Source organism: Papaver somniferum, chromosome 7, assembly GCF_003573695.1.
Source record: "Papaver somniferum cultivar HN1 chromosome 7, ASM357369v1, whole genome shotgun sequence".
NCBI lineage: Eukaryota > Viridiplantae > Streptophyta > Magnoliopsida > Ranunculales > Papaveraceae > Papaver > Papaver somniferum.
Window position 1 is genome coordinate 230,054,874 of NC_039364.1, and position 22,027 is coordinate 230,076,900.

Sequence of the window (22,027 nt, forward strand, 5' to 3'; positions counted from 1 at the left end):
AGCTCAACTACACTTTATATCCTAGTCCAAGACTTAGCTATAGTAGACTAGAAATCAAGACTTATAGTTTTGATCACTAACATTGACAAACATGCTTGAGATAGCAATGCATGAGAATTCGACCAAGCAATGCTCTAACAGCACTCCCCACAAAGATTTGGCAATTAAGCACAAGTTCAATTAAGAACTCTCCCCCATAAAATGTCATTCCCGAAAGAATAACAAGAGCGACCTTACTTTTACAAGAAAAGAAGGATTTCTTTGGACATTAACAAATCACATGAAACATGAATTTGTATCCAAAAATCTCAATTGAACTAACCACAAGGAAAATGATCAATTCAATTGTCCATGCTCAACATAAGAGAACTTACGGAGCCGCACAGTATTTGCACAAAGATGTGGATCAGGGAAAGACCAATACTGCGGAATAATCAAGATTCATTCTATTTTTCATCACTATTTGCACAATGACATATAATAGACTTAATCTTTGAAAACAAAAGTTCATCCTATCTTCCATCAATATTTACATAATGACATAATATGCTTAACTTTTGTTTGTCAAAAGTTCATTCAATCTTTTATCAATATTTGCATAATTACATATGAAAGACTTAAATTTTGAAAAAATTTCATCTGCAATTCTTATAGAATTAACTCATTTAGCATTTAATTGAAAGATAAAATCATTCAAAGCTAAAATACCATTAAGGTTTTTACAACTATTAAAAGATAACAATTACGTAAGTCCAACATAAGAAATTTAATAGACAAATCAAGTAGCAAGATTGCAAGTACGGAGATTAATCAACCATCTCATAATAAGCAATAACAATTTCTTCAAAGTTTTTCATTAGATCTGGATGTTCTTCTTCAGCATAATCCAACTGCTCTCTCATACACTCAACTTCATGCCAAAGACAGACAAGTTCAGAGTTTGCAGTTGCAGAAGTACTTGTCGAGACTCTGGTTGAAGGTTGCTTCATCTTTTCGATGCTTGAAATGAGGCAAGGAAAGCCCGGAGTTTTCCTTGAAGTCTGTTTCACACTTGTCATCTGATTAACAATAAGTCCACAAAAATCAATGTCTCTCCCTTCAACAATAGAACATACCAATTCAGCAAGAGACCTGGTCCATAGCATATTGTCAATAGTGCTTGGCATCATATTGGCCACAATCAGTTTCCCAGCAACTTTGAGAAACAACCCATCACCATGAACATCAATCTTGCCATCTCTCCGAGAGACATCTCTATTAAGAAGACGATTTGACATCACTTGTGGGGTCAATCTTTCATTCTCAGGAGTATGAAATCGAACACTACCAACATGAGTCATATTCAACAGGTAAGCAATAACATGACGATCTACAGTGAAAATATTACCTCCTACAATAGTCTTGAACATGCAATTGGCTGGGTCTGGATCATGAATGTTTGCATAAAATTGTGAAGTCATATCAATAAGAGCAGTTCTTATTGGTTTGTGAATTATGCCCCATGAGCGATTTTTGAAAAAATCAGTTAGTCCTTGTACCTCAATTTCAGAAGCATTATAGTATCTTTCAAAAATAGGTTGTTTGTTCTTATACTCCAAATAGAGGTCACAAGCAGCAGGGTTAACAAACCTAGCGCAAATACTGGGGTCATAGAACGTATTATCACCAACTTGACCACTTGAGCTTCCATCATGACTAGTTCTCTTCCTATATGTCATTGTTGCAAAGGTAAATAAAGAGGAAAACTTACTCGGGTACCCAAACTGTTGTAATAATAGTTCTTTGGAACGAAGATTAAAATCGTTGATGAACCTAGCGCCAAGACTTTCTGTTGAGTACACGAACTGACGTTGAAGGTAGAGCACTGGAACTGCAATAAAAGTAGAAACAAGGACCAACCCGTCGAGTAATTTCCTGTCGTGATTCCAATGATATTAAGAAAGTTCAAAATGATTGAGAACTGAGGTTATGGAAATCAAAGGTACACGAACTGTTTGAGTTTCTTCTTCTTTTGCGAACAAAAGAGATGAAGAAGAAGAAGGAGAACAAAACGAAGTGATTCTTTCTCTTTTATTTTCTCAATCGGTGGACCTGGCCTGGTTCGAATACGTCCTGGAACAAGGTTCGAAAACGTACGAGACTTGGAATCAAGGTGTGTAAACCACACGTGTCCAAGTAAGGACTTGTTTGGTTTAACAAAACAAAGTATTTGGAATAAGGACTCAATAAATATTTTTCCTTGAGTAAATTTGTATGGTCACAAAGACACGGAGCGAACTAGTCTTGTGTGCCATGGCACCAGGAGAGAGTTTCCTTCCAACAACTCTTACAACTTTCAGTATTGAGAGAAACCCAAGGAACTGTCCTTACAAGTTTCTCAAGGAATTTAAACGGATCACAAAATAATTTGCATTCCTGATTTCTTTTTATCCGACTTGTAACACACAGTCTCTACCGATAATGTTCAGAACTGCACAAGGAAACTTTTTTGATAAAAAGAGACATCCTGACTTTCTCATAAGCAAGGGAAGTATTATTATCTTGAGAAGCTGCATCAGGGTTTGATTGATGATCATGGTTAAGTTTAGAGATTGAACTAGCCAATAGATGAGGTTTAGATACTTCCTGTATTACACCTAAAATATCAGAGACACAGGCAACAGGGGAAATACCCTCACTGATAAGAAGATCAATATCAACCTCAACTTGGAGATTATTCATCATAACTTGATTTAGCCTATCAAGAGATTCTTTCTCTCTTTGGAGATATAACTCAACATCAAGAGACAACCTCTCAAGCCTTTTCTCAAGCCCTGAAAACACTTCTAGGGATTTTAAACCTGGTGGAGGTTTTGATAGAATTTCCTCTATAGATTTTAAAAAATCAGTCATGAAAGAGAATTCTGAAATCCCTGGATCTGGTGGTGCATTTATTGAGATAGCACTTCTGTCCATATTCAGATCGCTACAAAAACAGACTTATAAGGTTTAAATGTGTTCGCCTGCTCTGATACCTATTCAAAAAGTGGGGGTCTAAAAACCACACCCAATATTTTGTTCGTCAATCTGAATAGACAAACTCCAATATACTTTCAAGAGAATCAACTAGACAGTCAGACTCAATCTATAGAAACGTATATCAAAGAGTTATATCTCAATTTCTCAATTCAATCTGCAATCAAACAAACAGGAATTTGCGAGCCCGATTGAATAAGAGAAATAACTTGGACGGTATCACAAAACAATATCCAAGTGTCAATCAATTCAATCAACAACCCAAAGGTCGGATTCAAGAACTCATTGATCTTAACGCACAATCTGTGATATTTCTATTATATAACAAAATATAATACGGAAAAGAAATAACACAGACACCAAAAATTTTGTTAACGAGGAAACCACAAATGCAGAAAAACCCCGGGACCTAGTTCAGCTTTGAACATCACACTGTATTAAGCCGCTACTGACACTAGCCTACTACCAATGAACTTCAGACTGGAATGTAGTTGAGCCCTAACCAATCTCACAATGATCAAAGTCCAGTTGCGCTCCTTACGTCTCTGAACCCCAGAAGGATTCTACGCACTTGATTCCCTTAGCTGATCTCACCCCACAACTAAGAGTTGTTACGACCCAAAGTCGAAGACTTGACAAACAAATCTGTCTCACACAGAAAAGTTTATTGGAATATATAAATCTATCTCCCACAGAAATACCTATTAGTTTTGTTCCGTCTTTTGATAAATCAAGGTGCACATGAACCAATTGATAAATCAAACTTATATTCCCGAAGAACACCCTAGCATTATCAACCACCTCACAATAATCTTAATTGTATGGAAGCGAAACAAGATATTGTGGAATCACAAACGATGAGACGAAGATGTTTGTGACTACTTTTAATCTTACCTATCGGAGATAAATCTCAAGCAAATCTTAGCAAATATAATACTCAATCACGATAGTAGAAGTAAGATCAGAACACGCAACTACAGAGAAAATAGTTGGGTCTTGCTTCACAATCCCAGTGAAGTCTTCAAGTCGTTAACCTGTAGGGTTTCATGAAAAACCTAAGGTTAAAGGAGAATCGACTCTAGTCGCAGCTAGTATCACACAGAAGGTGTCGGGATTAGGTTTCCCAGTTGCTACCGTTCTCCCTTATATAGTTTTCAAATCAGGGTTTGCAATCTAAGTTACCTTAGTAACAAAGCATTCAATATTCACCGTTAGATGAAAACCCGATTAGATTCAAGATAATATCTTTCAACCGTTAGATCGAACTTATCTTGCTATACACAAATGAAATGTACCTTCATTTAGGTTTGAGTAACCGTACCCAAACGTGTACACTAGGTTGGCTCAACAGTAGTTAACTGGAGTTAGCTATATGAACACACTCATATCAACCTTATTCATCTTACCACAACTAGTTCAAATGACTCAAATGAAACTAGTTATAGAGTTGTTCAATTGCTATATTCTCATAGAAGTATACAAGAACACAATTGAAGCAAAATCGGTTTGATTCAGTCGAATCAATTCACGAACATTATAGCCACGGTTTGCATATAATGCATTACTTATTTTATAAATGTATTAGTTCATGAACAAACCGATTTTAGAACTTTAACCACTCAAGTATGCAAACGGGTACGCATACTTAAGTAGACAGACTAAGTCCGGGTTCGCTAGTATTCTAACGGGTACGCATACCTCCAAACACAGCAGAAATTTCCCGGACCCAAATTGTTATATGATTATGTGGAAGCTTACAATTTGCTCAAAAATCTTAATACTAACTAAGTATATTGGAGTAGTTTGGGAGATGGTGCTATTACTAACTTTTTAAATGATTGTTGGCATCATAAAGGCAGATAGATTGACTGGATTGAGCCAGCTACTCTTGAAACAATAAGAGCTTCTGATACTAATGTTGTTGTGACTTTATCTCTAATGGTGAATGAAGTTTTACTTATTTTATGGAAAATGATGTGCAGGACAAGGTGAACCAAATTTGTGTTGTTGATTTTTATATTCGAGAAAGCGATCAATTGATTCGGCAAGCTAACATTTTAAGTCAGTTTTCCATGAAAGCAACTTACATATCTATTTATTCTCATAATTCTAAACCTATCTGGGAAATTTTAGTTTGGTTTAAGATTCATATCCCTAGACACTCTTTTGTCACTTGGTTGGTTATACATAAGAGACATAAGACTAGAAATAAACTTGTGAAGTTGGGTATTGCGCAAGATGCCTTTTATATTATCTGTAGTGATGATATTGACACTGAGTTATGTTGAAGCTGGGTTTTGTCAAAAATGTAGCTAATTTGGGATGAGGAAGTGTTTCTGTGTGTTGAGAATTTTAACGGTCAAAAATGTGTGATAGTGATAACAAAAAAAATAAGAAGCTTGTTCTCAATGGTTCCGTCTATCAAATTTGGAGAGAAAGAAATAATAGGATCTCCAGACAACAGTCCAACACTCAAGATCAAGTTAATTTACTTGTGATTTAAGATGTGAGATTTAAAATGTCTGGGAAAATTCAGAAGGAGGATGATAATTTGAATATCATATGGTTTATGAAGAGACGGGACATTGATTGCATATTTTATTCCTAAAATTATTGCCTGCACCTTATTAGCCCACTCTGACAATGAGGTAATGATAAATGCATATGGTTCAAAGAAAGAACATTCTGGTGGTTTAGGGGCAGTAGTTAAAGATCATACTGTTGAAGTGTTGGATGGAACTTATGGTGGATCTCATCCGATCTCTGTTCTTGCTCATGAGCTTAGAGAAGTTGAACATGATCTCAGTTTGGCTATAAGGAAAAATCTGTTTATAGTTCGTATTGTTATAGATTCTGTGGAAGCTTACAATTTGCTTACAAATCCTAATCCGGAATCACTATAGCATGTTATCCAAATTTGGAGAAGAATAAAAGTGTTGAGGTAGAATTTTGTCTCTTAGAAAGTTACTCACTGCTACAGAGAGAATGATAGAGCTGCAGATTCGCTTGCAGATATTCATCTTACCAGTTCTTGGGTCGAGGTGAGACATGATGAGCTCTCCCCTGATTATCGTGAGACTCTTGCTGCTAATTAGACACAAGAGGTTTATCAGAAGAGGAAGAAAATAAAGATATAGCTGTTTTTTTTCTTTTTGTTTTTCCGTATTTTTGTTTTTGCTTTGGGTCTCCTTAATTAACCCAGCAAAATGTATAAAAAAATAAAATAAAGAGGGGATGACAACTTGAATAACTGGGAGATTGGAAGTTTATCATTTCAAATTTTTCAAGACTATAGGCAACGGTTGCCTAGAAGTGTGGTAGTTCCAAATAGTTTTATCATGTTTTTTTTGTTTTTTTCTTCTTGAAGCATGATGTCTAAAAGTGTGGTAGTTCCAAATAGTGTCAACAGAACTAAAAAAATGTTACAACAAAATTACTAGTACTTTCTGTTATTTTTTTTGTACAACTAGAGATAGACAAGATGAACGGATATCCAAAGGATCAAAAATTGTTCTTTGCAAAATGGATATTATTACAGTACAGAATTGATTCAAAAATTGAAATGAAAAAAATAACGAAGGACCATAAGGAAAAAGAAAAGAAAAGGTGTTGATGGACAAAAAGAAAAGGTCTTGAGTTTCATTATTTTGATAAAACCATGGATGGTTCATATGAGTCGAAGAACTATGAAAAACATTAAAAAAAAAAGTGATGCATAATCCATCACTTAAATTACCAGCAAAACCGAAAGTCTAAAACAAGAATCACTACTTCACATGTTCAGCACTTCGTAATACTTCATGTCTCGGCAAAGTGGAATGCATATTTTAGTTTCATATTTTTAGTGCATTCCTTCCCACATCAGGGGGTGCTACTTTGTGCTATAAGTCAGTTCAGCAATCAGAGTGTTTTTGTTTTTCCAGAAGCAAAGTTACCTCTCACGTATCAGAAGCAAAGTTTTTTCAGTTAATAAAAGTTGCGATGATGTTTGGTTTCCAAGTTAATTTTTGATTTTTCGACTTTATATTTGTGATGTGGCATCCTAACAATTTGTCGTCTTTGTATGTCCATATTAGGGTTGCCTTTGTTGTCACGGGAGAGAGCGGCAGGGGATGTTAAAATAACAACCTCACATGGAGGCAGAACTGAGAAACAGATTTTTATCCAAACCCATTATAAGCAACTAGTGTCTAAGTGTTTGCAGTTAGGTTCACAATCTGTCCCTTGCGGATCAATTTCTCACGGAAGTTAGGTTCACCGTTTTTGATTTGCAATGATTACCGATTGAATTGTTTTTCTAAAAATCAAAGAACCTTTTTTGAAGTCCGGTGACATTTGATGGACTAAATCTATTTGAAGTTGACACATGTTGTGTGACTTAATAATAAAGTAAAGCCAAATCATTGACTTCCATCAACATTTTTCTAGCAAGATCCACTAATAAGTGCCATAATTGACTCTCATGTGTTTCTAAGTACTTTCAACACCCATCAACCGCACTATCACAATCAATGGACAGCAAACTTAGATAAACACAAGTAAAATGATCAATGCATGGAATTTGAATCGTACGCACAAAGGAAACGATAAGCTTGTTATTGAATATTTTGTTGGAAAACTAGCAGAGTTATTACCTAGTTTATCCTACAAAATAGAATGAATGAGTTGAGCTGCCGCCTTGGAGACGGATCCAACTAGTTGGCGTGACCTACAGTACTCGGACGAAGGAAGACGCCCACATGTTATCCTTCATTTGGGTCGACCAGCTTGGACTCTTTCAAAAGAATTATGCAATTTGCATGCGGATTAACGTGTTTTATTCACGGAAAGGTTAAAATGGTTTAACAAGAACCAACCGCTCGAAAGGGTTTTCGACTATGGCATTTTCGGAACATCATGGAATCCATGTCAGTAATCTCAACCAGAGGAGTCTGAGTGGTAGACAATCAGCCGAACTATATGAACTGGCTTTCTTTTTAGAAGTGACAGAATATTTAGTTTATCCAAGGAATGTTCACTACTCATCATTTTCTTAGCTGAGGAGAAGGACTCTATACAGTAGATTAACTAGATCTCCACTTAATGAAAATCCTAAAATAGCAAGTACGGTTTCATAATATTGTTGTTTATAGACAAGACTCCAAAGTTGATCCGTCACAAACACACTTCTTTTGGGAGTCTGTCACGAGAGAAAAAGAATATGCCATTGTACGAAGAAACACCAAAATAGTATAATCTTATGTACACTTCCCATAAAGTGTTATAGGTATAATCTCAATTCAGTAGTTGGTTTAATTAAAAATAATTACCTAACGAAAGAGTTACAGGTGGAATCGGCTCGGCATATGCACATATTACAGTTTTTAATTATTTTTTTTTTCCTCTTGAAGGAAAAAGAAAAAAGACCACCAAAGAACTACAACTACATAGGGAAGAAGCTCACTCAACAAGTCAGTTTTTAATCACTATAACATCTCAGCGACACAACCCAAATTTCTAGCCAAGTTGGATGTCATTTGAACCAAAAATTTTGACTCCACAAAAATTGACACTCACGTGATAATGGGTTCCAAATCACTGAGTTGATACTCATTATCTTCCATAAGAGTTTACAATTCCCTAACTAGGGTTTAGTTTCTTAAATTTTATTTTGGTGGTGTTTTGGTGGAATTTGTCTACAACCATTGATTCCTGAATGGGGTAACTTAACCGATCAATAATGACATTTAAGTTTTCTTTCTACTTAACTCCCTAGCTAGCTGCTAGCTAGGTTTGCACTTTAAAAACTTAGTGATTCTCACTATTAAATCTTGAAACTTCCATCATCCATTTCTTTCTTTTAGGTGAAACCGCTTCATAGTTCATACAATTAAAACCCTACTTTTACTCTACACAATATAGGCATAGCACCTTCATTTCACCTTCTAAGTTCTTACATGTAGCTTCACCACCACTTATATTTCAATGGTACCTAATGCAATGTACTTGTGTGTGTTTTTTGGTTACATGTCATTGATGTCAAACACTAAAATAAAGTTTCACCTAGCTAGAAGCCCTTCTATGTTGACTTAACGTTAGAGACCAGAATGGATTGCAGCAAAAGCAAACTGCTTAAAACGCCAGCCCTAGAAAGAAAAAGAAAAGCTAGTCAAATCTAGGCGTAGTTTCAACTTTTTTCTAAGTTAAAGCACTCCATCACCACCTTCCTTAAATTGGATTCAGAATATTCTTAGGATAAACCTATCCCACTTACTAGTGTAGTACTGTTACTTAAATACTTGTACGTTAAACTAATGATGGTTTAGTTCACTTTAATTCGGGTTTAGAATGATACAGTTCATTGATTACCTGTGATGACATATCAGGTCGATGTGCAGTGCAACTTTTTGAACAATCTGAGTTTTGGCAACAGTTTATGGAATAACTGTGGCGAATACATTTGAAGACTTCTTACTCCAGCAGCATTCTTCAAAGCATGGCTAGTAGCATGGCGAAAACTAATAATCAAAATAGAACAATCTTGTGAAGGGTATTGTAATTTGAAATTTGTAACTCTCTCATCAACTTATATTGTGATAAAACTTGAATAACTCATTTGAAATTATCATAAAATTAAATCGGAATAAAATGAACAAAATGGTAAAATGCCTCAAAAGAGATACGTCTATTGCTTTAGTTTAGGAGAAAATAAGGTATTTTAGCTGTGTACAAAAACTAGACACTTATATGTGAAGATGTTAACATTTTACCTCGTATAAACCCAATTACATGTAATATTTTTCATTTTTTTTCTAATCAATATAAAATTTAGTGCTAATGAATTTTGGACTCATGTTATTAATTTTATAACCCCATGAATGTACCATTGTATTGTAGTGTCATTGGCGATTAGGTGCAATTTTATTAGGTTGACAGCTAAATTCACCCAATTTACCGGTTACCACTATTTAAAACCTACATCCATGAAAATGGTGTACTCTTTTAGGAAATATATGACTATGCTATAGTGAACAACTTTATAGGTTTCATTGCCGCATTGGATATATGTAGTTGTTCATATATTATTTTGAATTAGATCGTAAATGAGAGGCATTTTACCAGTTACTACACACTCGAGTGCATAGCAATGCATTGAACATGTATTTCAAAGCCGTTAAATCTCATATGCATCTTTATAATATCATATATGGCGACTCGGAGGTGCATTTTTATGGTGCATTCAGGTACGTGGTATGTTAGATATCTACATTGTAGGCGTTATAAAGATTTCTAGGATGCGGCCATCGTGAAGATCATAATCATCATGAGATTTCATTTAGACGGTGGAAAATGAAAACGATTGATATGATTTTGACAATCATAGCGAAAAAATGTAATAGGTTCCAATGTTGCATCAAATTGCTATCAAAACGTTGTTATTTAACTGTTCATATATCCTATTTTCGATTTGGACCGCAAATAATACGTGCATTGTAGGTGCCAAACTTACCGAAGGACGCGGCGATTGTGAAGATCATAATCATCATCAGAATATTTTTAGATGGTGGAAAATGATACCAATTTATATGATTTTGACGACTAATGATTTCTACCGAATACGACTGCTACTACGAATCCTAACCAGGAGAAAATGCCACCATATGATTTCTACCGAATACGACTACTACTACGAATCCTAATCAGGAGAAAATGCCACCCTATATAGCCCACCACCAATTGCCCAATTTGCAATAGAATGTTAGGGTGGCCCCTAGTAAAAACAAAACGGCGGGCCCAGATTGCAGAATCTAGACCGCCAATTTTTGTCAAACAAGAAAGATTCTCCTGCTGATTTTGACACATGGCATCCGAATTTAACACCAATTTAAAGCAGAAACTTCCCGCCGCGTATATTAAAAGCGGGAAACAGAATTTAATGTACTGTGGAATTTTTTTCTCTCAATGCGTAACAGAAAGAGAAGAAGACTATAAACAGAGTACAGAGAGAGAAAAATACTATTTTCTCGCGAGAAATTGATATGAACCGTTGAATTTGATTGTGTTATTTTTTTACCGTGAGATGAGAATCCGAAAATTTAATTTATTGATTTGCTGTTTCAAGAATCAGAATCTGAATCACACTTAACAAGAATAATAGTCAGCTTTATTCAGATATTGTTTTGTTCTATTTTCAGACGCTTCTTATCCACTATGTCAACCAAATGTTGCGTTTATACGGTGTGGGCTGGACAACTGGAATACTGGCCAAGTTATGCTGTTCATCTTTGCAGCAAGAAAATGAGCTGTGGTAGGACAACTTGTGTACGTCTTTTGCAGTGCACACGGTCCGTGACCTCCAAATTATTCTCAAGCGGGAAATCCATCTGAAATAAACAATAATATAAAACGCTATCTAGATCAAAATACCAAGGTTAAAGTGCGATTAATATTGAACGCGCGATGGGATATCAAAATTAGATGGGATAGAGGAAAAGGATAAAAAATGGATCCAAATATCAAATCAGGATCACCCTTATCTAATTATTTTTTTAATTCTTAATCTGTCCCTCACTAATCAAGTTTAGTGTTTAATTATACTTAGGAAAATCATAAGATTATTTGATAAATGATTAGTGTATTATTTAGTTTTGGGTGAGGTGAGAGTTGAAGGAGGGAAAAAAATTTGAGAGGAAAGTTTTTTTGGTGAAAATGATGGATGATAGTGAAAAGAGAATTGTTACTGAATCTTTAGGTCAACTATAAAAAGAAGTTTTTTCTTTGAATTCTCTTTTTTTTTTCTTTGAAAAAGCTCGGTGCCGGCATAGAAGAAGTATGAATACCATGCCGACATATGTTGGAAATTTTCATAAATGTTTGCCTCTACGCATAGTTTTCGATGATCGACCTGAACGGTCAGGTCGTGGGGGGTCTAGGGGGCAACGCCCCCTACCAGAGTGCGAGACAGCGTCTCGTAGAAAAAAAATCTACGAGAAAATTGAATTTCAGTCCGTTTTGATCTTTTTTTTTGGTTTTCAGTCCACTGCCGACACGGTCAGTTAATTCTCGAGCATGCCGGTACAGCTACCGGCATGGTATGTTGCTTGAATTTCTTTGCCGGCACATGATGTAAAGTATCCAGAAACTTGAAAAAAAAATTCACTTGAGTATCGGCATTGATAGATTTCTATCGAGCATGCCGGCACTTAGTTACGACATTGAATGTTAGTTATCAAGCATGCCGGCACCATTTTCCGGCATGGTCTTCATCACTTCCGGCGATGTAAAAGAAATTATTTCTGACATGGTCTTCATCACTACAGACATGGTCTTCATCACTTCCGGCATGGTCTTCATCTATACCGGCATGGTCTTCATCACTTCTGGAATTTTTTCATCACTTCCGACATGGTCTTAATCACTTCTGGCAGGGTATTCATCACTTCCGGCAGGGTATTCATCACTTCCGACATAGTCTTCATCATTTCTGACATGATATTCATCACTTCGGAATGTAAAAAAAAAAAAGGAAAGAATTGATTTCAAATTGAAAAGGCGGCAGAGAAGGAGAAGACAATTTGAAAGGGAGTGGGTAAAATTCAGAATTTGAAAGGGAGTGGGAATATTTAGGTTTCAAATCCCTAACCTTAAAAGAGAATAATAAGAGGTGAAGATGGAAATGGGGATATGATTTTGTTTTTTGATTTTTATTTTGAAGGAAGGATATTTTAGTATTTTTGCGCTCAAAAACACCCCTTAGCAAACACTATTGGTTGGTGGGAAGTAATTCATATCTCCAATTAGTTTTGATATCCCCAATTGCGCGTTCTTAATATTCTCTTCATTTTTGGGAAAGAGGTATTGCAATTCTTTTTCTTCATTTTCGCCTGAAGAGAAAAAATAGGCCAAAATTTAAAAAAAAAAATGATAATAACTCATTTTAACAGAGGTGCTATAAGATTGATATTTGTTATTGATAAAAATGTGAGGTGTTTATCAGTTTATGTCATTTTGGATTACTTGAGACAGAGTATCGGATGGTAGTAAAAATGGTTAAAAATGTGCAGCGGATAAAATTCAGTTTTACAGCATACTGAAACAATTGAGTCCATTGACGGCAAACAAAGTAAATGGATATTTATCCTTAATTCCTTAACTCATTCTAATCACCACCGACGGACCTACGGATGGACTAAAGGGAGCTTTAGCCCGGGTAATCTTCCCAATCCACAAGCCAAAAAAAAAAAAAAAAATCTACTCCACCAAGGCTTCTAGTCCGGACCTTAAAAGGAAATTTAGCCTTTCTGGGTCCGTCCTTTCTAATCACCCATTTTTTTCCACCTAAATACTCATGTTCCTTGACAAATCTTTCATACACCATACATATCTCTTGCGGACCAAAATTTTGGGGTGTTCCTATATTTACTCTTCACTGCCCATTAATTTTTTTCACTGCCCATTAATTTGTTCTTTATTTTTAAATTTATTGTCTTTCTAAAGTGTTTTTCTCAGAATTTTTTTTGTTTCATTTATTCTTCATACTCTTGACGGCTTAGGAAAAAGAAAGCAACTCCTGTATCTCAAAATTATTAATGGCTTCGACCCGTCCATCTGTAGAAGGTACACATTTCATGCATTGAACTCTTATGCATTTTTATTTTCTCCCTTGCACTAAAAAGAACAAATAGTACTCTGATACTGGTCGTTAATGAAATCCAGATGAAAACATGTATACAATATATGAAACCTCGTGTTGAAACTCGGGAAAAAAAAAAGAAAAAAAAAAAGAATATGAAACCTCCAAGGTTTTCTTGAAGACAAATGTAATCGGTGGAAGTGAAAATCAGGTTCTACTATACCATATTTTCATAACCAACTTGAAGTCATTATTTTCCCATGAGACCACAACATCTTCCACGTCATGCATGCTAGTCATGCATTTGAATCGTTAACATATCAAGCATTACTTGAGTCTTAAGCCATACAAATATCCGCAAAAACATCACCTTCCACGATTCATCCTGACAAAAAGATTGAAAACTAACAAGACGGCAATGCGGTTTCTAGGGTCGGAAACTATATAGGATGATGCAAACTTTACAGAGCATCGTGAATCAGGTAGGACAGTCAAACACAACAACAATACGATTATATCAAGTTAGTTGGTCAAGTTTGGAATAATTGTGGGACCTGCAGAATGACGAAGGAGGAAGATTCTGTGTTATGGAGATCTTTAGAATCCAAATATATTGAAAAACAATGGAATATCCATTTAGTAATGGTGATCTGCTCCCACCAAGGAATCATTTATCCACAACTAATTTTCAAAAGTTATTTTTGAATATATAAATTTTTCTCATTTTGTTTTTCAAAAGTTATTTCTATTTTCTTTGGGTGATATGTTTATGTTTATTTGTTTCGTATTTTCAAACACGTGATCTAAGGTTTCAAAATTTTCTAAAATCATCATGGTTAAACATGGTAATGGCAATACTAATAATGTTGTTTTGTTGGTTGTCTTCTTTTGATTTCCCATATGTAATTGAGTAAAATAAAGACTAATTGATCCACAAATTTTTAAATGAACCTTAAAAATTGGCCGTCAAAATTGACCACACTGACGCATTATTTCTCAACCAACTTGATAACACGTCCTGAAATAATTTCGGATTTCTTTTGCTGGATATAAAATCACTTTAGGCAACAGAAAATATATAAATTATTCTAATCCACTTATCCATTAAAAATGAATAAAAAAAATATGTTATTGAGTGTTGATATTAATAACTTGAGTTTTAAACTCGTCAGCATAAAATTATTTATCTTCATGTTAGATAAGGATGAAAGACATTTATGGATGGGAAGCTTCTCTATATGATATTTTTGGGGCACACAAAATCTGACCGCGTTAGTTAACAACACATTGGCTTCATTTTGTCAAAACACGGGAATTTGGCAAAAAGTTGTGCAGCAATATATGGTGTGTTTACCGACTAATAAACAGTAGTTTCCCCACCATGTATGATGCAAAGTTTGATTAAAGGTTAAGCATTGAGACAAAAATGCCAATTATCTTTTTGCTTAATCCTGCAGATAAGTGAAGTAGTCACACCTATTAAACCAACCAATAATCACAACCGTCCAATTTAGTCCGTCCCCATTAATTTGGCTTGATTGGTAGACATTCACTATCAAAAGCTAGAACGAAAAAAATCGTTCACATTATGGATTATTGTTTGTCACATTTATTTATTTTTTATAAATCAATACGAAAAAATTCATCGAAAAAGAGGTACTCAAGATTATCCTGACCCAATGAAAACAACCGAAGCAAATATAAAGAAACCGAAAGAGATTTCTGTCACGATCCCTTAATCTTTCCCACTTTGAGTTAGAAAACATGTTAAATGTTCAAATGGGCAATATCAGAACTAGACAGGGTAATGGCTTTTCAAATCGAACACCCACAAAATGCAGGAGGTATCCGGTGGCTCCTACAATGCTCTTTGTTTCTTTTGATTTTCCTTTCTTTCTTCCAAGTCAAAAACATAATTTCCCGGCTGGAAAACAAGGCAACAACGCACCAAGTAAAATCTTTTGAAAAATAGGCACATAATATAAGAAAACGAGGTGCTTTAATCATTATTTTTTAAAACATAATATCTAGTTCTTTTGTTATACTAATTTAGGAGTTTTAGGAAACTGACTAACTACCATATGATGAAGTACCTTGCACTTTCGGCCAATTACAAGCACCGCCAAGCTAAAAGTAATAACAAAGATTCTCTCTAATGCCTAACTAACCAACTGCTAGTTTTGAGATTCACACAACAGTGACAATATCCCAGGGGAGGAGAGTTGCTGACTATTGTGAATTTGGTATTCACTGACACGGTGATTATTATATAACTCTTAACTAAGTTAAGCTGTAACAACTTCACTTAATCCGACATGGAGAGTTGGTAATTAGCGAATTTGGTATTCGCTAGGAAAAAATCGTTCGGTTAATAGTCGCATTGTTTATGTTTAGGCATGTTTTCAAGGGACGCAAAGACCAGATGTCGCAAGCTTCTTGGTTTCCAGCCAACATTGTCCAACAAGGCGGGTGTTTAAAACACGTATCTCCAATTTCGGCCAAGTTTTCTTTTCAGACTCGTATTGCCAAAGTTCTCAGTGCTAGACTCTGGGACCATTGATGTTCATGATACCAGATATTCACATACTAGTTATAGCTGTCGGAGGATTTGGCAGTTGGATAAATATTCTAACTGTCAGTCACAGTCAACTCCAGTCAGCAAATTGGAGGCTGTGGTCATGCTCCTCCCAGCTGAGTCCCAAGTCAAATGTTAAATTCTATTTTCAGCCATTAAAGTCAATTAAGTCAAGGATCGACCTAGTCCCACCTCAAAGTCAATTATGGCAGTGTACGGCTACCATGTAGTTTCCAACAAAATGGTAATTTCAACACGTGTAGTAATGACGTGGAGTGACACGTCACCTGTTGTAGTGCATCATCACACGTGTCAGCATTTGATATAAGCTACAAGAATCCACTACTTAGTGGGCACCTTACAGGAATCATTTGCTCCAATTAGACAACTAAAAAGTTCCCGACAAATATACCACCTCGCCGTGTATATGTGATCACACACCAGACAAGTATTCAGCCTAAGTTTGAAATAACTCTTTTGCTAAAGAAGGGGCTACCAAATTTTCCGGTTGCCCATACTGAGCAAAAATCACCCTTCAGTTAAAGGAGATTTTGGTGATTTTTTTGCCGTAGCTGTGTTTTGTTTTTCTTCTATTGACGAGATGAATTTTCAAATGCCTGATTTTTTTTTCTTTTTGTTTTCCAGCAATATGACATACCATTTTTTAATCCGTTTTAAGTAACTATATCTAAAGATGTTAGAGTAAAATACAACATTTTGCAGTATTAAATATCATGTGGCCAAAAATTAAGATTATTACTTTCGATGATACCACAGGAACAAATAAATCCGAACATTTTATAAAGATATGTTTTTCACAGCCAACTTAAAAGTAATTTGTCAGTCGTATTAGATGATGAAATTGGGATTCTACTCCGTGGTGTTAAAAGATTTTTAAAAAAATTACTTAGTTGGAGTTGTTTTATTATAAGGTTCACTTAAGTATGCTAACGTTATTAGGAATATAAGGTCCAGTCAAGTCTAGTTGTACTGACTTGACTTGACCAAGTTTGTTGTTATAAATATACCTCGCCTGTACCTGTAAGAAATACTGTGGAATAATACTGTAATACCAATTCTAAGGATTTTACAAACGTGATCCTGGTAATCCCATTACTTTGTGACCGTAGGGTAATGTAAATTAAGGTAAAGTAACAATCCTATGTTCTCTCCACTGGACGGCTAGAAGAAAAAAAATCCCTTAATGGGGGGACTTCCTATCATCAATCAGAATCCACTCAAAAGAAAAGATGAGGAGATTGGCCCTTGATATTGCCTCAAATGTAATAGCTAGACATTAGGGTTAGGTGGTTCTGTTTCACAAAAACATGGTAAAGATATATGAAAATGAAACCAATGGTGGTTTCAAGTGCCAATTCATTCATGATGGGATACCATCCTCATCTACTCTTATCTTTTTTGCAATCTCTTGCGGCATAATAATAGTACTTGAAAATTTTACTTCGTAAATGTTTTCTTGACGGATGGGATGGAAATCTTCCCAATAAATTTAAGGACGTCCGTACCAAAAGTTAGCCCTTAGCCAAGTTAGGTTGTTATTTAGTCTAGTTTTTACTTTTACCTAAATGGCAAGATTTTCCCATGCAAAAAAAATCTTGTGATTTCTTTTTATCATATACACACCGCTGTTTTGAACTAGTATTTTTAGTTGGCCCCATATCCATATTAGCAAAACTTACCTTACAAGAATAACAAGAAGATAAACATAACTGTAACTTCAATTTCTCTTCCTCGTCAAAACGTTTTCTTGATAACTGGAAATTGTCAGTTAATTAGAGAAGAGTGTCTGTGTGTGCTGTTTATTTTAATGGGCCTCTGTGCACTTTTTCTCTCTTCACCTTTTTCATTCAGTCCTCTATAAATAACCAGATGTTCTGAAAACTTAATCACTCATTCATACTTACAATTCTTCTCTCCCTTCTCCTACATATCTAAATACATACTTTTGGGTTTCTTTCTCTTTTGTTGCAGAGATGGTGGGTGGAAGTTCAAACAAAGTGGATACTGTTCATGAAACAAGTATCAGAGTGAATACTGGTTCATCATCAACAATGGAGATACATAAAGTTTGTTTACCACCAAATAAAACTACATTCCAATCCATTAAGCATAACTTTTCTGAGATTTTTTTCCCTGATGATCCTCTCCATAAGTTTAAGAATCAGAAACCATTTACGAAATTCCTTCTGGGTTTACAATATTTCTTCCCTATCTTTCAATGGGGCTCTGATTATAGTTTGAAGCTTCTCAAATCTGATGTTATCTCTGGTCTCACCATTGCTAGTTTGGCTATTCCTCAGGTATAATAGCATTTAATTCCCTTTCTGTAACCCCCCCCCCCCCCCCCCCCCCCCCCCATTCTATGGTTTTCATATTCAACATGCAAAAAAAAACAAACAAAGGGGAGTTTCTTGGATTTATTTAATGGAGGAATTTTGACTTTGCAGGGGATTAGTTATGCTAAGTTGGCCAATTTGCCTCCTATTATTGGATTATGTAAGCATTATCACTTTCTTATCCCCCACTTTGTACAGTTTTGGGGTTTTGGAATTATATTGATTTTGGATTTTGTTTTGGATATGAATGACAGATTCAAGTTTTGTACCACCATTGTTGTATGCAATTCTTGGGAGTTCAAGACATTTAGGAGTTGGTCCAGTATCAATTGCATCACTAGTGATGGGTTCTATGCTTAGAGAAGTAGTCTCACCAACTGCAGAGCCAATTCTATATCTCAAATTGGCTTTCACTGCAACCTTCTTTGCTGGTGTATTCCAAACATCTTTGGGTCTACTTAGGTAAGAAATTGATTTGTTTTTTAACCTTATCTTAGTTTTCAAGAAACATGAGGAAATTTGTGGTGTCATAATTGATTTAATTAAGTCTATCCCTATTACATTAATCATGGTTGACACTTTTCAATAAATGTTTAATTTGGTTGGTGTTAACATCATCTCATTCTGTGAATAAAGCAAGAAGTTAAATCACGGTGATATTGAAAAACTTGTTATGGTACAATTTTGTAGGTTGGGCTTCATAATCGATTTCCTATCGAAGCCGACTTTAATTGGGTTCACAGCTGGGGCAGCAGTTATTGTATCCCTACAACAGCTTAAGGGAATGCTTGGGATTGTTCACTTCACTCCTAAGATGCAAATTGTTAATGTGCTGTCCTCTGTTATTAGCACTGAAAAAGAGGTATGCATGACAAGGCCTTGTTTTAATATACACACTCTGAAAGGTTGATAGACGAAAAGTACTAATCTGGTGATCTGTATGATTTTGATATGCAGTGGTCATGGCAAACTGTAGTAATGGGGATGAGTTTCTTGATCTTTCTACTGGCAACAAGGCATATTGTAAGCATCACATATGAAAATATCAATCTTTTTGCTGTTTCTTATTGTTTATCTCCACCTGAATTTCTTAACCTATGTAACTAGCATAATCTCATGTTGTGCTTATTGTTGTATTGACTATCAGAGCATCAAAAAACCAAAGCTCTTTTGGATTTCGGCAGCTGCTCCATTAACTTCTGTAATTCTGTCAACAATTTTAGTCTATGTCTTCAGAGCTCACACTTCTGCCATTTCAACTGTAAGTTTCTGTAACATAAGCACTTTTTTTTATCTATCTGTTTTTATCTTTCACCAATCTTACAATTTTTACCTTTTTATTGTACTACCAGATTGGACACTTGCCGAAGGGTTTGAACCCACCGTCAGCAAACATGCTATATTTCAGTGGGACTCATCTAGCCATTGCGATAAAAACAGGCATTGTAACTGGGATTTTGTCTCTAACTGTAAGTCATCTTAAACCATCTTCTTTTGTTTTTTCTCAACAAATATTTATGGATCAAAATCTGTACCTAAGTCTACAATTTGCTAATTTCTGAAATGTATACCTCATTTTACAGGAAGGTATTGCAGTTGGAAGGACTTTTGCTTCACTAAGAAATTATCAAATTGATGGCAATAAAGAAATGATAGCAATAGGTGTTATGAATATGGCTGGCTCTTGTACTTCATGCTATGTGACAACAGGTATCGTTAATCTTCTATATAATGTATAGATATTTGCTTGCGGAATGTTTGATCACCGTTTGTTAACCACTTTTTGTAATTGTTATTTTTAGGATCATTTTCTCGATCAGCTGTAAACTTCAATGCCGGAGCACAGACAGCAGTTTCCAATATAGTAATGGCAGCAACTGTCTTGATCACATTGCTGTTCCTGATGCCGTTGTTCTATTATACTCCCAATGTGATCTTAGCGGCAATTATCATAACTGCTGTTATTGGACTGATAAATTACCAAGAAGCCATCAAGTTCTGGAAGGTTGACAAGTACGACTTCATGACATGTTTAGTTGCATTCTTTGGTGTTCTTTTCCTCTCTGTTCAAATGGGCCTCGCAATTGCTGTAAGCTTCTCTTCCATTTTCCCTATTTGTCTTACAATATACTTATGCAGTATGTTAATCCAGATCTTCTACAAAATTGGCTCTATAAACGCTCGCTATGATATCTGATTGGAATCTGACATCTTCTTGTCTCTTCAGGTCGGTGTGTCAGTATTGAAGATTCTGATGAATGTGACCAGGCCAACTACAGTCGTGTTAGGGAATATTCCTGGGACGCAAATATTCCAAAATGTTGGTCGTTATGGAGACGCTACAAGGGTTCCATCGTTCTTTATTCTTGCGATAGAATCTCCCATCTGCTTCGCAAATTCTACCTATCTTCAAGAGAGGTTCGTATAGGATTAAGTATCATACAGTATATCACTTGATTTTCCAAAGGTTTACAAAGACTTGGTATTGACGAACTTCTAAATGAATCATAAAGACCTTTTAAGCTTCTCAAATTTGCTTGTTTCACGGTGCAGGATATTAAGATGGGTTAGAGAGGAGGAAGAAAGGATCGTAGCAAACAAAGAGCAAGATATGAAAACCATAATCTTGGACCTGACAGGTATATAACTATGTTCAAGTTCACTTTTAAATCGAAACATACAGACCATCTCACGAGTTTTACAAAACTTGGTTTCATCTGTCCATGTTCAATGACGCGGAATCCAGTTTATTTTATCAGCTATTGACTTGAACATATTATACAACTTTGCAGCTGTAACTGCAATAGACACCAATGGACTCGAAGCAATAGTCGAAATCAGGAAAATGCTTGAGAAACGATCATACAAGGTAAGAATAACCTCCAAAAGTATTTCAAGTGTAGTTATTTTGGACTCTGTATTGAGTCTAAACATAATTTGGTGTTTGTTTGAATTTTGCAGCTGGTGTTGGTGAACCCAGTAGGACAAGTGATGGAAAAACTGGAAAGCTCAAGAACATTAGAGCTTTTTGGCGAAAAATCACTGTATCTGACAGTTGGAGAAGCCATTGCAGATATGTCCAAAAGGTTCAAGATTGAGATTTAAGTCACTTGTTACTATGAGCAGTAGTTAGTTGAATCCCGATTGTCTTATGCATGGTGATTCGAGGATATCCTATATTAGAGTAGCGAAAAACATAAAATAGTCGATCGATATTAGGATCCTGAAGTTGTAGTCTATTGACTCTCTTCCTTAGAAGAGATGTTAGATAAAAGTAAATGCAAATTTTAAATTTCAAAAGCAAGCCTGTTTTACCTACTCTTATGTACTTTGAGCTCTTCTAAGAAGAGATTTTGAATCCAAATGCTGTACCTTTACTGCATTACTGTGTTTGTCTATTGGAAGAAGATTTTTTAGAGCAAGAATAAACATTTTTTTCTTTAAGATTCTTGATGTTAACTCTTACAA

General features: G+C 35.4%; 1 protein-coding gene across 1 annotated transcript; it reads left to right on the forward strand.

The window, feature by feature from the left end:
• Positions 1-13,456: 13,456 nt before the first annotated feature.
• On the forward strand, positions 13,457-22,003 carry LOC113299784 (probable sulfate transporter 3.4). Its single transcript, XM_026548871.1, has 14 exons — positions 13,457-13,611; positions 18,195-18,523; positions 18,671-18,719; positions 18,814-19,021; positions 19,250-19,421; positions 19,517-19,582; positions 19,707-19,820; positions 19,912-20,028; positions 20,143-20,269; positions 20,362-20,648; positions 20,787-20,977; positions 21,113-21,198; positions 21,352-21,428; positions 21,521-22,003. Exons 1-14 carry the CDS (start codon positions 13,584-13,586, stop codon positions 21,662-21,664), a joined length of 1,995 nt encoding a protein of 664 aa, XP_026404656.1. The 5' UTR covers positions 13,457-13,583; the 3' UTR covers positions 21,665-22,003.
• Positions 22,004-22,027: the final 24 nt, after the last annotated feature.

Bases quoted from the DNA above. Each gene is read 5' to 3' on its own strand.
- LOC113299784 (XM_026548871.1), top strand. From the start codon at position 13,584: ATGGCTTCGACCCGTCCATCTGTAGAAG. The intron at 18,720-18,813 runs GTAAGCATTATC...TATGAATGACAG, and splicing joins GCCTCCTATTATTGGATTAT to ATTCAAGTTTTGTACCACCA. The intron at 20,270-20,361 runs GTATCGTTAATC...TGTTATTTTTAG, and splicing joins TTCATGCTATGTGACAACAG to GATCATTTTCTCGATCAGCT.